The sequence below is a fragment of the Acinonyx jubatus genome, chromosome C2, assembly GCF_027475565.1.
Source record: "Acinonyx jubatus isolate Ajub_Pintada_27869175 chromosome C2, VMU_Ajub_asm_v1.0, whole genome shotgun sequence".
Lineage (NCBI taxonomy): Eukaryota > Metazoa > Chordata > Mammalia > Carnivora > Felidae > Acinonyx > Acinonyx jubatus.
The window spans coordinates 138180284-138199083 of NC_069384.1; the positions used below are offsets into that span (position 1 = coordinate 138180284).

The window sequence follows — 18800 nt, forward strand, 5'->3', positions numbered from 1 at the left end:
GTGAGGCAGTAAAACACCAATGTGCCTCTTGGCTTCATCTTTAAAAAAATTACATGTGGCTTCTCTTCTAAGACTGAGAGAAGACCCATACATAAAAGATCATCATTAGTTCAAAAGTCTAATATGTCAGTCACAAATTCTAAAGTCTCTGGACCTCCCAACACATTGCCTTAAAACAATGGAATCCAGACATAATGAAAAATCAGTATGCAGTCTGTTGGTTATGCTATAAGCGGTAAGGTATTCCTTCTCCAGTTTTCTTTAAAAAAAAAATTTTTTTTTAACATTTATTCATCTTTGAGAGATGGAGAGAGACAGAGGATGAGTAGGGGAGGAGCAGAGAGAGAGAGGGAGACACAGAATTTGAAGCAGGCCCCAGGCTGTCAGCCGAGCCTGACGTGGGGCTCAAACTCATGGACCGTGAGATCATGACCTGAGCCAAAGTTGGAAGCCCAACCAACTGAGCCACCCAGGCGCCCCTCCAATTTTCTTTCACAGAACTGCATCAAGGGGAGGAGGGATGAGTTTTTATATGAATTTAGAAGGTAAGAGATGGTCCTGGATGTTCACTAAGGTTTAAATGGCAATCTTACTGTTATCATTATTAAAACATTTTGTTTTTTCTGCACAGCCAGAAAGAAGGGTCTACGCTTCAGGAATATATTTATTTTCTAGAATATAGATAAGTAAATTTATAGGTAATTAGTAAGGACTTGCTAGCAATAAGCATACCAATTGATGAGAAGAGCAGCTTACTCCTAGAGTCTGTGGGCAGAAATTCACCCAGGCCTGCAGGAAGAACTGAAATCCAAAGCCCAGGCAATGTGGGCTTTGTGTTTAGAATCCTACCCACCGTATTACATCCTGTCATATTATATACATATTACAGGATACAAATCCTGCTCGCTTGGAAGCATGGTGCAGAAAATCTGGAAAGAGGCAGGCGCTAGCCTCATACCCTTAGTCACAGGGTCCTATAGCCCTGAAATACAGGACTAACCAACTCTCTGGCGGTGGCTGATACTGGCTTTGTAGGCAGTGTTTTCAAACTTGAGAGCATCAAAATCACTGGCATCACCTGCGGTGTTTCTGATTCATTAGGTCTGAGATGGAGCTCGAGAAATTGCATTCTAACAAGTTCCTAGGTGCTGCTGCTGCTGATCTAGTGACCACACTGAGAATCACTGGTCTGGGTTAAAGGAAGACACCTGAGCCTCTAAGGTCCCTTTGAGTGTTGGTGACAACTTGGGATAGAGAACCTAGAGGAGATTGTTCAGTTAATGGGGCTCACACTAGGACAGATTCCATTGCTGGGAGGGATTCTCAATTAGATGAGTTTTCAAAAGTAGGAAGATTCAATGGGAAGATTAGTGAGAAAGTCAGCAATATGTATTATTCCTTTAGTGAGATAACATGCCCTGTTGTTAGGGCTAGCTTTTTTTTTTTTTTTTTTTTAAGTTTACTTGTTTTTGAGAGAGAAAACACACGAGTGGGGGAGGGGCAGGGAGGGAGGGAGAGAAAATCCCAAGCAGGCCCCACACTGTCAGCGCAGAGCCGGATGAGGGGCTCGAACTCACGCAACTAACTACGAGATCACGATCTGAGCTGAAGTCAGACACTTAACGGACCCAGCCACCCAGGCACCCCTGGGCTAGCTTTTTTAATTTTAAAAAATTTTTTTTTAACGTTTATTTATTTTTGAGACAGAGAGAGACAGAGCATGAACGGGGGAGGGTCAGAGAGAGGGAGACACAGGATCTGAAACAGGCTCCAGGCTCTGAGCTGTCAGCACAAAGCCCGTCGCAGGGCTCGAACCCACGAACTGTGAGATCATGACCTGAGCCGAAGTCGGCCGCTTAACCGACTGAGCCACCCAGGCGCCCCTGGGGTAGCTTTTTGTATTTGACGTTTTTGTCTTATTTCCCCCTGGAGGAAGAAGTATTGTAGATTTTTTTTTTCAAGCTGTGATGGAGAGTACTGAAGATAATCAAGCATTTCTTACAGCATTTTAATTTATTGAAGAGCCAAGCAACTTGTTCTTCTTTATTTTCATTCTTACTCCCCCCCCCCCCCATTTCTGTTTAGTGTGTTAAGTAAGTGGAGCAATGAAATTCAACCAGGGCTTCCAACTTGCATTAGATATTTTCCCACTCTGTTCAATGAGGCATCTTGGCTAGATGGTTTCTGTTGTGGATTGTCCTGGATTTTTGTGTCATGTTGTATAGATTGTACTCATTACGTGTAGACATAACCCTTTTCCCTACTAGATTCTTCTCTGAGGGAGCGGTCCCATTCCAGTGCCATAAGATATTATTGATGTTGGAAAATAAAGGGCTAAGAACAGACAAGAGACTGGGTCTGTATTTGAAATGTCATTCTATCGACCTTCAGCTGCACAGAGAATAAACTAATACAATGGAGTGGAACCATTCTGTGGAGTGCGGGCCCTTCTGTACCCACTTGTTAGCTGACTCATTCCTTCCTCTAGAACATCCTTTCTCCTTACACCAACACTTAGAAGATGCTACCAGGCAGAGGGGATGAAAATGTTTACCTTGAGAAGTACATCTTAAATCTTTGATACTATCACACGGTATTCAGAGTAAGGTGGATTGTGTATGTGTGTTATTCTTGAAAACTGTTCTGTGTCCAAACAATCGTAGCTGAAACAATATAGTCCATCTTACATGCTATTCAAAATATGATCTTGATACTCCTCTTATGAAGAGATGAGGTCTATGTGCCCTATATTCCAATCTGGGGATGCTTGTTTAACTCCCTGGCTGCAAACCAATAATGCAGCGAAATTGATGCTGCCTGACTTCGGAAGCTTGGTCAAAGAAAAAGTGATGCAACTTTTGCCTTAGTCCCTGGAATGCTTGCACTGGAGTCCTGGCCTACTCTAATAAGCAGTCTGACTGCCCTGAGGTCAACATGCTGTGTGGCACCCCAGAGTAGCCTATCTCCAGAGACGACATGGAAAAGCTCTGCAACTACTGAAGAGAGAGAAAGGCTGGGCTGGCCCCTCGCTGCTCCAGCCCCTGCTGTTCTCGCTCTGCCCACTGTCTAATTGCCAGTGTTGAGAGACTCTGAGCCAGAAATGCCCAGCCAGGGGCTCCCCAAATTCCCGACCCATAGAAACCACCAGAGCTAACAAAATGATTGCTGCTATTTTCTTTTTTCTAAGTTTATTTATTTATTTTGAGAGAGAGTGCATGTGTGTGAACAGGGGAGGGGCAGAAAGAGAGAGAGAGAGAGAGAGAGAGAGAGAGAGAGAGAGAGAGAATCTCAAGCAGGCTCCTGTGCTGTCAGTGAAGAGCCCAATGCAGGGCTTGAACTAATTGTGAGTTTATGACCTGAGCTGAAGTCAAGATTTGGATGCTTAACTGACTGAGCCACCCACGTGCCCCTATTTTATTTGATTTTTAAGTAATCTCTTCACCCAACGTGGGGCTCGAACTCACAACCCCAAGATCAAGAGTTGGATGCTCCACCAGCTGAGCCAGCCAGGTGCCCCATGATTGCTGCTCTTTTCAATCACAAAGTTTTGGGGTAACTTGTTACACTGCAGTAGTAACTGGAATATTCCCTATAATAGGTCAGTAAGAGTAAAATCAGTTGTACCAATGATGTTTCTTTAGTTATAAGAGAAACTGGCTCTGGCCAACTGAAAACACAATTGATGTGATAAATGTCCAAACTGAGAACTTAGAAAAATCACATTAAAAGTGAATGGAAGAAGGGAGATCAAGATAAAGAGTAGAAATTTGTGAAGTTGGAAACAAAAATAATGCATCAATAAAGCCAAAAATTCAATCTTTGAAGAAGCTAATAGATACATCTCTAGTAGGACTAATTAAAGAAAAGTGCAAGTAAAATTAAGAATGAGAAACTATAGAATTGACAGAGATTAAAGAGATAATAAGTGAATATGAACACTTCTGCTTCAAAACATTTAAAAACTTATGCAACATGGACAGACTCCTAGAATGGTAATTAATCATAGTGACTCAGAAAGAGCAAGAAAGGCTCTAAATCTGTAAAGATCCAATATGGTTACTGTTAGTTACATGTGACTTTTGACACTTGAAACATGGCTAGTGCAACTGAGGGGTTAAATTTAAATTTTATGTCATTAAAAATTTGTATCTAATTTTAACGAATTTAAATTTTAAAACTGGAACAGTGTAAAAATATTTTTCTGTTAAACAAAGCTGATTCTTTTGGTAGGACTATATTTCACTTTAACCATTGTATCTTGTAAGATATTGTTATTGTATCCTAGTGCGTACTGGATGTGTGCATTGTCTCTATATTGCACATAAACACATCCCTGATCTTGACATTTTTTCTATGCACAGATAGAATATTTATTTGAAGATTTTATGAAGACATAAAATGAGAAGATATGATTCACCTAGTAATACATATGCAAGGCATAATTGGTATTTAAGTTGAATGTTTATTATTTAGTTATAATGTAATTAAGTTACTTTTCTAGTTAAAAAATAAGTATAGACAAATTTTTGAATTTAGAGTAAATGCACACGTTGATACAGAATTGAGGGACGATACAGAAGCTTTGACCGGAACGGTAAAGAAAAAAAGAGCCTGGAAGAAAGTACATCACAAATATCACGATCCCTAGCAATCGCAATTTGCTGTGGCAGAGGAAACCGCCAAAGTTGTTGACATGTGATGATGCCACTGCTCTGTGACATATATGCTGTGTATGCTTGTGTTTTAAGCATTTGTTTTGATTTCTAATAGGTGAATATGGATAAATGTACCCCTACAAAAAAGCCCTTTGTGGCCTTCAGTCATTGTAAGAGTGTAAATCAAAATGTTTGAGAACTCCTGAACAAGGGCATAGAGGAGGTGAAGTGGAATGTTATTATGGTTTGGGAACTTGCAGTATTCTTTAGAACATTTTATTTATTTATTTATTTATTTATTTATTTATTTATTTATTTATATAAAGTTTATTTATTTTCGAGAGAGGTTGAGCACAGGAGAGAGAGAGAGAGAGAGAGAGAGCGCGAGCACATGCGGGAGGGGCAGAGTGAGAGAGACAGAGAATCCTAAATAGGTTCCGCTGTGTCAGCACAGAGCCCCAGACGGGGGGCTCAAACTCGCAAGCTGCTGTGAGATCATGACCTGAGCCTAAAACAAGAGTCGGATGCTTAACTGACTGAGACATCCAGGTGCCCCATCATTAGGACATTTTAGAATTAGGAATGACCTTAAACATTTTTAACCGGCTTTAATTTAGGGCGCCTGGGTGGATCAATCCAGTCACTTGATTGTCCAACTCTTGATTTCGGTTTAGGTCATGATCTCAAGGTTGTGGGATAGAGCCCTGAGTCAGGTTGCTTGCACGCGTGCGCACTCTCTTGCTCTAAAACTAATTAGTTTATTAACTGGCCTTAACTTAAAAAAATTCCATCTGTTTTTTCCTCATAACTCTCCTTCATCAAGGTCCTCATACTGTAGTACTTCACTTGGTCTGTTTTACTGGATCTTGGGACTAGAGGATTCTAATACTTAGGCTCTTCTCTTCCCTCTCCACGTCCAGATTGACCTATCCTGTGTTTAGTTTCCTAGGACCCTGGTGATAGTGGACTATAAGGATTAATGAGGAAGCTTTCACAGGAAATAACTTGCATTTTTAAAAAAGAGTCTATATTTAAAATTGTTAATGTTTTTATTTATTTTTGAAACAGAGAGAGACAGAGCATGAGCAGGGGAGGGGCAGAGAGAGAGGGAGACACAGAATCCAAAGCAGGCTCCAGGTTCTGAGCTGTCAGCACAGAGCCCGACACAGGGCTCGAACTCACAGACCGTGAGATCATGACCTGAGCTGAATTGGATGCTCAGACTGAGCCACCCAGGTGCCCCAAAGATTTTATTTTTTTAAGTAATCTCTCTCCCCAACATGGGAATCTACAACCCTGAGATCAAGAGTTGCATGCTCCATTGACTGAGCCAGCCAGGTGCCCCCCAGTTTGCATTTTTAATACAATTTTAAAGACACAGTTACTTCATTCAGCAGAATTATTGTTTTGGTCAGAGGAATGAGGAAGGTGAAGTAGGTAGAAATCTTCTAGGAATAGCTTGAGAATCCCTACAGACTGAGTCACAGGCTCCACAGGGTTAAATAAGTAAGTTTCCTTGGAATGGCAGTAGCTAAAGGCAATTTCCACCGCAGCTACAGCACTCTGGGGACTGCCCAACCCGGATGCTGTTCAGCATCCTCCTCTGGCACTGACGAACCTAATGTTTCCCGTGGCCAGTGGTGTGGCTGGTGACTGACCAGGGTTATAGCTTTATAACCTGTGATAGTTACCCACAGTGCCTCACAGGAAAGAGGTAGCCTTTTGAAAACATGAGGCTCATACACAAAGATTTTATCTCATAGACATTATGGAAGACAGGGTCTTATTTCCTTTGCAATAGCTTATTTTCAATTCCATTCTTCTCCTTTTCAAATTTAAATGGTAGTATTCTCTCTCTCTTTTAAAATAGGCTTTATTTTTTAGAGCAGTTTTACATTCACAGCAAAATAAACAGAAAGTACAGAGAGTTTTCATATATATTCTGTCTTCATGAACACACACAGCCCCCACTAGTAATATCTCACACCACAGGGGTACATCTGTTACCACTGATGAACATATATTGACACCTCATAATCATCCAAAGTCCATAGCTTATATCAGTGTTTACTCTTGGTTGTACATTTAACATGTATCCACCACGGTAGTATCATACAGAACAGTTTCACTGCCCTAAAAATCCCTCTGTGCTCTGCCTTTTCATCCCTCTGCCTCCCCAACCCCTGGCAATGAATATTTTCACTCTGTCCATTGCTTTGCCTTCTCCAGAATGTCATATAGTTGGAACCATACAGTATGTAGCCTTTTCAGAGAGATATCCTCTTTTATGATTTCTTTTCTTCCTTCTAGATTGCTCATATTGGCCACAGAAACAGATGGTGGTTGATAAATAAAACGAAAAAGCAAGCTACAAAGTGTAGCCTGGGGAACTCTTGCATCAGCATCACATACAGTGATAAAGCCCTGAGGTAGGGAAGAAAATAGACCTTTGTGGTTAGAAAACAGCATTTAGAAGCTGGCAGGCGAGCCTTCCAAAGAGAAGCAGGGCCTATAGTTTGTGCAGGGCTTTGCAAGTCAGGCTAAGGCAATGGAGTTTCTTCAAAGTGCAATAGGAAGCTTTTAGGATCTAGATCTTTTAGGATCTCATTTCCTTTTTTTTTAAATTAAAAAATTCTTTTTAATGTTTATTTCCGAGAGAGATGGGGTGTGGGGGGGGAGGGGCAGAGAGAGAGGGAGACACAGAATCTGAAGCTGCCTCTAGGCTTTGAGCTGTCAGCACAGAGCCCAACACCAGGCTCGAACCCATGAACCATGAGATCATGACATGAGCCAAAGTCAAATGCTTAACTGACTGAGCCACCCAGGCACCCGGATCTCATTTTCATTTAAAAAATAACACTTTGAGAGGCAGAAGTGACTGTAGGTGGATCCAAGGAACAGTCCTGCTCCCTGGTAGGGAATTATTACAGTGGCCCAGGCAAGAGATGATGGTGGTTCGGTCTAGAGTAATGCTATTAGTAATGCTGCTGGTGAGAAGCATAGAAATTGAAGACATATTATGAAGGTAGAATAGCTCAGATTTGTTAAAGGATTGAACAGGGTATAGAAGGCAGAGTTGGGGGGTGGGGAGAGTATGGAAGAAATGCAATTTGCTGGTTTCAGGAACTGGAAGATTTACCAAAATAGTAAAGACTGAGATGGGGGAAGAAACAAGCATGTGTGAGTATGCAGTGGATGAGGGGGAAGAAGAAGGAGTGCTGCACATGTAAAAATGTTTTACACATTACATTTCCCCCAACATTTTATACTGAGCATTTTTTTTTTAATTTGAGAGAGAGAGAGAGAGAAAGGGGCAGAGGGAGAGAGAGCAAGAGAGAATCTCAAGCAGGCTCCATGCAGGTTTCAAACCCCCCCCCCCCCCCATGCCGGCATCATGACCTGAACCCAAACCAGGAGTTGGACGCTCAACCCACTGAGCCATCCAGGCGCCCTTTACTGAACATTTTCAAACAGCAAATTGGAAAACAATTTTACAGGGATTACCCACATATAACATCTACAATTAACATCTTAATATACTTCTATACATTTGTCTATGCCTCCATCCGTCAGCCCATCTTACTGTTGTAATACATTTCAATTGCAGACATCAATGCGCCTCCCTCTGCATACTTCAGCACGCATGTCATCTATTTCCAGTTTCTTCTTTTGACATAAAATTTACATAAGGTGAAATGCACAAATCATAAGTGTGCATTCATTGAGTTCTGACACATGCATACACCTGTCCACACCTTAAATTTAAGATGCTTAAGGAACATCGAGCTGGCATAATCAAATGGGCTGCTGAAAGTAGAAATCTGGAGCTCAGAGAGGTCTCGGTTTGAAGTGTAAATCTGGCAATCCTCAGAACACAGGTCCATTTAAGCCATGCGATTGGAAGAAATAACCCAGGGGGTGCAGAGTGAAGAAAAATGGGATCTACCCTCAAAGACTCCAGCGTTTAACGGGCTGTCGGGTGAGAGAGCAGGACCTGTAGGGAGGTGAGGCCCCGGGTCCGGAAAGGCCGGTCTGTTCCGCGCCTCGGGGCGGTCCTTGGTAGCAATCGGAGGTGACCCGAGGTGTCATGTGGGGGGTTAGGAGGGGGACGTGACGGGGGGTGCTCCCAATCCGTGGCGGGAAGGTCAGCCTGGAGGAGAGGGAAGAGGGGAAAGAAGAGAAAGGATTTGGGGAGGGAAATGGGGAAGGGGGGTAGGGGGACGAAGGAAAGAAGCGAGAAACGAGGGAAGGCGAGAGCAGGCGGCAGCGAGGGGGCGGAGTCGCCGCTGCGGCCGGCAGAGGGGCGGGCGGAGGGAGGGGGTGTGTGCGCGGGTCACATGGTCGCAGCTGCCCTCCCCGTCAGCCGCCCTCGCCGCCGCGGTGCGCTGGCTGCAGGAAGCCGCCGCGCCGCCGCTTTTGTTGTCAGGGACTCCGCGAGGAGCGCCGCTCGCCGGCCGCCGCCGCCCTTTCTCACTGCAGCCCGCTCTCCGGCCGCGGGGCCCGGGTTCCGGGCGTCCCGACCGCCCTGCCCATGAGGGGGCTCCGCGACCACCGCTGCCTCCAGCCCGGGGCGGCGCGGCGCTGAGGCGGAGGCGGCGCTGCCACCTCTGCGGGAAGCGGGCAGCTTCTGTCCCCTCCCGGAGGGCACCATGGAGGTGAATGCGGGTAAGAGCAGGACTGCGGAGGTTGGGGCACGGCGGAAGGGGCGATCGGAGCCCGCTGGGGCACTTCGCGGGGCGGCGGCAGGGGGTGGCCCCAGGGCTGGTAGGGTGGGCTGCTGCGCGGTGCGTACTGGCTCGCGCCCGGTTCCCGCGTCGCCCCCGGGGCCGCTCCACGGCCGCCCTCCTAGCTCCCTGCAACGCCGCAGCGCGGCCCGGCGGCGCCGGCCCGGCCCCCCCCTCACATGGCCCGGCCGCGCGAGCCACGTGCGCGCTGTGTTTACGTTCGGCGGCGCGCGGGCGCCGGTTGGCTGGGCGGGCGCGTGACGCGGCATTACATAATGGGCGCTGAGGCGGCGGCGGCGGGCGGGGACACGTGAGGCCGCTCGGCTCGGTGACCCACATTCCCCGGGGCCGCAGGGACACGTGGGGGCGGGTGCGCGCGCGCGCCGGCGGGGAGTGCCGCAGCTTTCCGGGAGGCCCCGCCCCCTTGGAACCCTCCGGGCTGTGACGTGGCCGCGATTCCCTCCTCCCCCGCGGGGTTGCACACTGCGGAGGAGGCCGCGCGTGCGCGTGCGGTGTACCTCGCGCCCGGGCGGTCCCGAGGCAGGCGCGGACGCCGCAGTGCCCCCGCTGCCGCTTTCGCGTCGGGGAGGTGACCCCGATGCGCGGAGCCGGGGCCGGGCAGACGCATCCGCAGCAGACCTTGCGGATGCTGAGGAAGAAGTGCGGGGTCAGGGCGCACCGTTGGCCGAGAAAGGTTCCTCGGGGAAGGATTCGTGCTTCCCAACGCGAGACGCCTTAAAAGAGCTCTGAGGTGCTTCGATGTGGAGCAACGCCGTGCACTTGGAACGGCACTCGCCCTTGTGGTGCTGCCTCACTATTTCCAAGAAAAATGGTTTGCTCTAGGACGTGACCTATCTTACACACCCTAAGTCATAAAAATGTCTCGAAGATCCCCTAGGGCTGGGAGCCTATAGATCACACCCATAGCTAATCATTCAGATCACGTAGGGTCAGGATGACTCAGGTGATCCTAAGTGAGTCCCAGACTTTATGAAAGGCTGGTCATTGTTTATTTCAGTTAATTTTTTTAAACGCATTGGTTGCCGACCTTTCTTGAACCTGAGAAACAGAATTTGGCTTTATCAGTATTTTGGTTACATTTCCTGTTACAATGCCAGAGAACAATACCGTATTCCCTTCCGGCCTTGTGTCTGCCTTCAATGATGACCCTCACGCCTGAAGCCGGTGAGGTTACAGAAGAAGCCAGTTTATATTTTTTAAGTTGTTATGTGCTCTAAAACCCATGCCTCGAAGACCAACGTGTTTTGAGTTTTCCACCAACAGTAAAAATAAAGTGTTTTCTGTGTTTTAATTACCTCTGAGTCTGCTTACCTTTTGAGGATATTTTTTAAACATTGGGTAACTCTCATGGAATTCAGCTTTTGCTTGATAAGAATTTAGAAATTACCAGATTGAATTTATTTTAAGCCAGCCTTTAGCCTGAATGAATTTCTCCAGCTCTGCAGCCTCATAAGGTGGGCTAGCCCAGGTGACTAGAAAGTTTTTGTCTGGTTTGAACCTTCCTGGAACAGTATCACTGATTTTAATCTTGCCTTTCAGAGCTACAAATAATAAAACTTCCTTTGGGTGACTGTTGAACATACCAACCACCCCAGTCAACATACCACCCCACTCATTCCGTTTTCAGTTCTCATTACTTGGTCCTTGCTCTGTGTTGTTTTGATCATCATCCTTGTTGCCCTTTGGGCTGTAGCACCCAGTAGTGAATAGCCTCCTGCGGAAACGGGTTGGAACGTTACCAAGTTCCGAGTTTTGGATTCTGCTGCAAATGAATTCTCTGGCAGGCTGAGCTTTTGTGGCTTATTCGCTTTGCTGACTCACAGTAACCTTGCAGTAAACTAGAACCTTTTCACGCGAACTGTTTTGAAGCTAGGTTTCCTCCGTTGTGCAGATAATTGACCTGAAGTTGAGGAATTTGCAGTGACCTTATTTTCTCTTGTTCCTTTTGGCTTCATGTTCAACCTTTCTCAAGGTATTATCCAGTATACTAACAATTTCTGCCATGTATCTGTTAGAGGGAGAATTGATAAGCTTTCCCTTTAACTTCCTTCAGGTTGTGAATGTTGACCAGGGCTGAGCCAAATCGAGTGCTGTGTGGCACACCTCTGACCCATCCCTTTTTGACATGATCGTATCAGTACAATACACATTCAACTAGTGACCATTTCATCTAACTGTCCTATAATTCATAACATACTATGTCTCTGTCTTATCCATGACTAATGTAGATGTGAAATAGTGAAGTGGCAGAAATTGACTCCATACGTTTTTGTCACAGATCCTGAGTGAGTATACCAGGTTCTTTAAATAACTCACTGCACAAACTTCATAACCTTGGCTGTAACTCACATTTTAAGAATTAGGAAAACATTCCCACATGGTTCATTCTTGTTTTTACAAATCTGTATTTCTCCTAAGTTAGAAAGAAAATGTCAGAGAGAGGTAATGGGAAAGAAGTCACTTGGAGAGAGAAAAATCAAGATCATGGGAAGACTCGGAAGTAGGAGGTTGCTTGACTAGTCAACGGAGTTAAGGGATTCTGAAGGTAGTGTAGAAATAACCTACAGGGAAACTACTGGGTCCATATACCACTTTCAGAATTAAAGGAAAGAAAAAAGGATAGGGAGGGTTAGTTTTCTTTGAACACTTCTGATTGAACTCTTCAGTATGATGGTAAAATAATAATCAGCAGTAAATGTCAGGTACATACTATGTGCCAGGTCCTTTACATATACTACTTTGACACCTCATGTTAATTTTATGAAGGTACTGTTGTCACCATTTGAAGATGAAGGGCTAAGTCGATTGTAGTTAATTAACTTATCCAGGCAGGTGATGGAGCCAGATTTTGAATCCAGAAAGTCCACTTGGGGAGCACAAGCTACTTTATGCCTTATTAGGTTTAAGTCCACATAGCATTTGATGGTATATGTACAACTTGGTGGTCCTGTCCTCTTGGGGGTGAAGGAGATGGATCCACTTGGTTTGTAATGGTAGAGGGTCATTGCTGGTGGAAAAGGATGGGTGGCAGTAGAGCCTCCTAATTTCATCATTCCTGTCTTTTAATCTTTTTGCTGGTCAATCTATTTTTTCGCCAGACGCTAGATTACACTAGTGCCCCCCACCCTAGCAATTTGCATGGAGACAAAAATACAGTTTTGCAAAATAAGATCCGATTTTTCAGTCACCCATTTTTTGTTTTCTTAAATCTCTTTATATGGTACGTCATTTAATAATTTGCATGTGTTTGAAGACCCTACTTATTGTCCCCTAGCTTTGTTTGCCCCTCTTGATCTTTGCCTTCTGTAGTGCTCTTGTGTGATCCTCAGTGGTTCACAGTAATTTATATGAAACAGTGCTCTCACATTGCACTGGAATGAATGGTTAACACAGCTCTTTCTTCAGTTGGTCTACAGGGCTTTTTAGGGAAGGGACCATGCTGTTCTCTGGAGCCCTGACACTCAGGACACAATGGGAAGTTTAGTCCTTGAATTAGATCTATCTTACCATCCTGTGAGTAGAAATTGTTAGTAACCTACTTTTAAAATGAGAAAACCAAAACTTCTTGATGGTTTCATTCTAAGTCACAAGGCACAGTCATGAGTTGAACTCAAGCATACTTTCCAGGATGGTGGGCAGTGGGAGTGGGAGGGTTTTGGTGATGGGCAAGCCTAGAATTGGGGTAAGAAAACCCCAATATATGGCCAACAGTAAGTGCTTCCCAGCAGTATAAAATTAGATATTGACTTCTAGCTTGTCTGAAGTTGACCACTGGGTAAGCCCTTGCCTGGGAACCTGGCTCAGCTCCAGGGATTTTTTTTTTTTCCCCAGCTAAAAATAGAGAAGACTGTTTCAGCTAATTTTAGCTTCAGGCATCTAAGAAGTACATTCTGCCTGTTTCTGGAAGTGTTGGGACTTGCTGGTTCGGGGATTTTACCTTTCTTGCATTATCATCAAAAACCTTATGTGTAAAAACCACTTTAATAATCACCTTGTATGAACACTACACTTCATTTTAATCTTGTAATAAAGCTGGCAGATACGCTCATTTATATAGAAGGTGACTCAGATTTAGAGAGAACAAAAGTGACTTGCTTGCCCAGGTCTTCACAGTAAGAAATGATAGTCTGTATTCTGGCCTGGGTCTCTACTCCTGGCTCTGCCACTTAGCAGCTGTATTTATATTAAACCTCTCTGAGTTCTAAGTTCCTCATGTGAAAAATGGGATAATGGAAGTTAATTCTTGTGAGGTTGAAATGTGACATGAAATTGTGTCATTTTATTCTTGGCATTTGGTAGGTACTTTGTGACTTGTAGTTTTCACTTCCCTTCATTAGGCTGAGGAAGTATTAGATTAGTATTACTCTCTTGGAAATTAAAATGTAACCCATTTGGGTTACTAACCATCTGGACAGTAGGTTGGTGTCTGGTAGCAAGAGTAGATGCTAAGACCGCTAAATCAGTGTCGAAGGGCTTGCTAGGAGAATGTAGCTGCTTCTAGATGGGTCATCTTTGATACCACGGTGCCTGGCACAAATGCTTGTCATAAATGATTGTTAAACTCCCTAAAGATAGGAATTTGATAGTAACTGGACTGATACTAGCTCAGTAATTTTTCTTAGGTTTGATTTTGGAGGTTTTGAAAGGAAGGTGCATTTTGTGTAGTTAATAACAATACCTTCCCAGTCAGTGCTTTAATTCCTTCCATTGCCCAGCCATTAGGGATAGCTCTGATTTCTGCAAATTTATTTCTAAGGTGAGGTAGTCAGAAGACCTTGTGAACGTACATGGCTCTCTCAAATGCTGGTCCCAAGAAAGTCTTACTTTAAGGAAAACTATTAGTTTCTCATCTTGCGTCATCTTTAGATGTAAGGAAGTGAATTTACCACCTAAAGTGGTAGTACTTTAAATGAGACAAATAGCTGTGAGACCTTCCTCTGGGAATTTATTGAAGACTAATATTTTCCTTTGGATTCAATTCTGGGTGTACACACGTGAAAAAAGTAGCAGTTTACTAACACTTGGAATTTCGGATATGAACTTCTAAAGTTTTATGAAAACATGGTTTTACCCAGTAATAGAACATTTGCTAGCTTTCCAAGTTAAAATTGTTTCTCTCTGGATTCACAGTGTATTAAGGGTATTTAGGCAGTTATGTCAATGAAAACATCAACTTTAAAAACTATGAACCAATTTGTACTTTAATCCAGTGATTGTAGCTATTCCTAAACTTCAACATTGAAACAAATTACCTAGGGAACTTGTTAAAAATTAAAAATGCTCATTCCTGAGGGGTCTTCTCTAGTTTCTGCAGGGCCTTGGAAACATGTATTTTGAAAAAGCACCAGGTTGTTCTGATGATACATATTTTACATATGAGTTTATGAGAATAAACTCAGAGTTAGGAAGCTTTCCTCCTTTATATTTGGTTTCTTAGGAGCTTTCAAAATTAGCGGTAGATGAAATTTCTCTTACTAAGATTACCCTTGGTTGTATTTTCTTCCATTGAGCACAGGTAAAGACATTGGCTTGTGACAGTCCCAGTTTTACTGTGTAACAGCTTTATTGTGTATCAGTATCACCAAGAGGTTGATTAAAGTTTCTGATTGAGTAGATCTGGAGTGGGACATGAGAACTTGGATTTCTAACAGATTTGTAGGTGATGCTGAAGCCCTTCATCCAGGGATCACACTTTGAGAATGACTGGTTTATAGGTGGGGAACACATTGCAGCTCTAATAGTAATCATAAAGCTCTGGTTTCGCTCTGGAAAGATAAGCACATGCCAAGAGAACATCTGGGAGGTGGGTTAGTCTAGAAAGAACAGTCACTCCTCCAACTTCAAGACTCATGGCAGGCATGTGCTTAGTGAATGGAAAAGTGGATGGAATTCTCCACATTATTTATATTTTTGTCTTTAAAATTCAAGTACATTTAGTTGCATTTGTGTGTAGTAAACTCTTCTGTTTTTCCTGGCATAGTAGGTGCCATTTTAACTTCTCTTTTGGGTTGTGACCAAAATCCCTAAGAGTAATGGTTTTGCTTTACTTCTCAGGAGCTTCCCATTCTGGGTATGTTTAATTGGTACTTAACTACACGTCTGGTACCTTATTTCAACACTACAGACTAAAAGTGACTCAATATTCCTCTGCCCATTTTTAAATTTTCTGTAGATGGAAATGTCTTTGTCTTTGGAATTGGTTTGGCCTCAGCATATTGTGTGTGTGTGTGTGTGTGTGTGTGTGTTTTGACTTATAAAGTGTGGCTGTTATCTAAAAATAAAAAGATCGGGGAATCACATCTCAGAGAAGGTTTTTATTTCAGAGTGAGTACTTAAATTGCAGTTGTTACTTAGGTAATGTGTAGAACTCTCCACTTATTACTCTGTATAGTTAGATTGTTGTCAGAAATGCCTTGTTTTGCTTATGACTTCCTAGTAATGCTTTATGCTGTTTGGGATCTGTCCCTGTTATTAAATGTGGGCTTCAGAAAGGCAGAGAAGTAGGTCTTAAAAATATCTATGGCAGGCTTATTACCTGTAAAGCATGTATAGAGAATTAAGAGACACTGTGTACCTGCACCTAGGTGCTTATGGTCTAGGTGAGAAAGAGATGGAAACAGGTAAACAGTAGGTTTGTTTAAGAGTTCAAGACAGTGATAGAAGAGATAATTTTACCTTTATATCACAATGAAAAAGCCCACAAATGTTTGTTGATGATAGAGGAAAGAGGAAAAGAAACCACAGATCTTGGCAGAAGAGATGAGAATTAGTTGTTTGGCCTGCGACTTGGAAAAATAATATATTTGGCTATGAGATTACTTTTGCAGCACTTTGCATCTTTGAAGGAAGATGTTTGAAATTATACCCTAAAAAGAATTTTAAATCTTATTTCTTAACGTGGGAGGTTTACAGTTTCTAAGCGGGCAAGGCCAGTTTTCACAGGGGTTGTGGAGGTTATATTGGTGAAGTTGTGAATGGTATTTTGAGAGTAGCTCCGTGGAGAGAGAATTAGCATCAGCCTTAATGTTACTCTCTTATAGCATGCATTCTTTCAGCCTCTTTAACATTTATTGTAAGTAGCGAGTCAGAAGAACAAGTGGCGAGTCTGGATCCTTAAGAGCTGTTTACAGGTAAGTGTGTCTGCAAATCTAGTGGCAGAAACAGGTGGAGAAGGGAGAGCGTGGAACTGGTGATCAGTGGATAGTGGTAGAAGTCTTCAGCATCAAAACAAAGATTCTGGTAGCAAAAGGATGAAAAGTTTCCCATTTTGACATAAATTATCTGGAGTTCCAAGTATTACATCTGTTTTTGGTTAACCTATGTTTTAGCCAAGTGCTGGGGGAGGCAAATGCTGAAGTCATTGTTTCTAGGGTTGTGTCACATAAAGGTATAATGAAGGAGGCAAAGAGAGGACCAGAAATAGATGTCTTCATGGATGAAACAGATTGTTCACTCTAACCTGTGTAGTCACTCAGGAAGGTTTTTCATTCCTTTTAGAAAAAAAACTGGAAAATGAAAAGCTTTAGGTTCAGATCTTTCTGTGTTCAGAATAACTAAGCCAGTGAGAGCCTTTTCATTTTTTGAATCTGTGGAAGTGATATGTTCTTTGAACTTTGTGGAAGCAGGAAGAATTAATAGTAGGTAATAAGGAAATAAGTTACTTTCTCCTTTTTGGGTCAACTGACATTTAGTCAGCAACCTGTTTCTAAGGTTAGTGATTTTACTGTTCAGATTTCAAAAAGGAGAAAACATATTGTGTATCTAATTAATCTGAATTCTCCCATCTTTTTCTAGGAGGTGTGATTGCCTATATCAGTTCTTCCAGCTCAGCCTCTAGCCCTGCCTCTTGTCACAGTGAGGGTTCTGAGAACAGTTTCCAGTCCTCCTCCTCTTCTGTCCCATCTTCTCCGAATAGCTCTAATTCTGATAACAACGGAAATCCCAAAAATGGTGATCTCTCCAGTATTGAAGGCATCCTGAAGAATGATCGAATAGATTGTTCTATGAAAACAACCAAGTCGAGTGCACCGGGGATGACAAAGAGTCACAGTGGAGTGACAAGTAAGTGACTTTAGTTTTCAAGGGTTGGTGCCATTAATTGCAGGTGGGGCTTATTTGATCAGTTTTTCATTTGAGTGTAATTTCACCCTCTTTTGGGTAATCATAGTTTAGTAGTTAGAGAAGAAATCAGTGATGATTTTAAACCTTACAGCCTAGGGCTGTCATAATTCGTTCTTGACACAGAACAAGGTACGTGGTTATGTACTCTGCCTGTGTTTCCTCGAGGGTAGCTCCTTTTACCACATTTTCACAGTTGCCTTTCTTCTGGACTCTTGGTACTGAATCCGGTTTCTAGAACAGAGTACTTACTTGTTGTAGGAAGGGGTTTGCTTTCATGAAGTTGGAGCTAGGAACATTTGGAATTAGAAAACAAAGCAGCATTGGGATAACCAAATGAGTGGTGGAATTTGGACCCCTGAGTGAGTGTGGAGGTAAGACTGGCTGATACAGGGGAGGAATGGTGCCTCTAAGGTGAATCGAACTTAGTATTGTACAGCAGCCTGTGGAGACATCTGTTTGCACCTTCTGCTAATTGACTTTTTTGTATGACTTTTTAATTCTTACTGAGGAGAATTGTTTTTAGTTCTGGTTGCATATATGGTGTAAAAGTAACTCTACCCTTAACAAAATTTCAGTGTATGCTTAAAATCATCAGGAAAGGAAAAAACCAGCTCTCAGATATTTCTGGCAGTCCCATAAATTGTGTTTTATTTAAATTTTATTTATTTATTTTGAGACAGAGCAAGTGGGGGGGAGGCAGAGAGGGGAGGAGAGAGAATCCTAAGCAGGCTTCACACTATCAGAGGCAGAAGCTGACACGGGGCTCCATCTCATGAACTGTGAGATCATGACCTGAGCTGAAACCAAGAGTGGGATGCTTAACCGACTGAGCTAGGTGCCCCCCCATAAACTGTGATTTAAAAGAACACTAAGATTTCTTTTGGTAATTTAGTGTAAAGATATTGCTGCATTATAAAAGTAGATTTTGTATCTTTTTAAAGTACTTACAAATTGAATAAAATAAACTGGAATCAGTTGGAAAGAAAGCAAACGGTTGAAGTTTTTCTTCCAGCTTTATACTTTTATATCTGTTTGTGTCTTAGAATTTAGTGGCATGGTTCTACTGTGTAAAGTCTGTGGGGATGTGGCATCAGGATTCCACTATGGAGTTCATGCTTGTGAAGGCTGTAAGGTAAGCTACTGATTCTGGGAATAAAGAAATTGGAGTTAGGTTTGTCAGTTTCCACAGTTGATAACCTGGGATGATGAGAAGTCAGCAGCTACTCTTACAGTTTTAAGCATTTTAGGTAGTATATGAACATAACTTGTTTTGAAAAAT

At 43.0% G+C, this 18800-nt stretch overlaps 1 protein-coding gene across 2 annotated transcripts in view; it reads left to right on the plus strand.

The window, feature by feature from the left end:
* Positions 1-9023: 9023 nt before the first annotated feature.
* Positions 9024-18800, plus strand: part of NR1D2 (nuclear receptor subfamily 1 group D member 2) — a 29549-nt gene continuing 19772 nt past the window's right edge. The window contains exons 1-3 of one of the 2 annotated variants that reach the window (XM_053221521.1): positions 9024-9320; positions 17195-17461; positions 18565-18653. In XM_053221521.1, coding sequence (XP_053077496.1) covers positions 9305-9320; positions 17195-17461; positions 18565-18653 — 372 coding nt within the window. In that variant the 5' untranslated portion in view covers positions 9024-9304. The remainder of the gene's footprint in view (positions 9321-17194; positions 17462-18564; positions 18654-18800) is intronic. The other variant, XM_027040951.2, reaches the window with a different exon arrangement.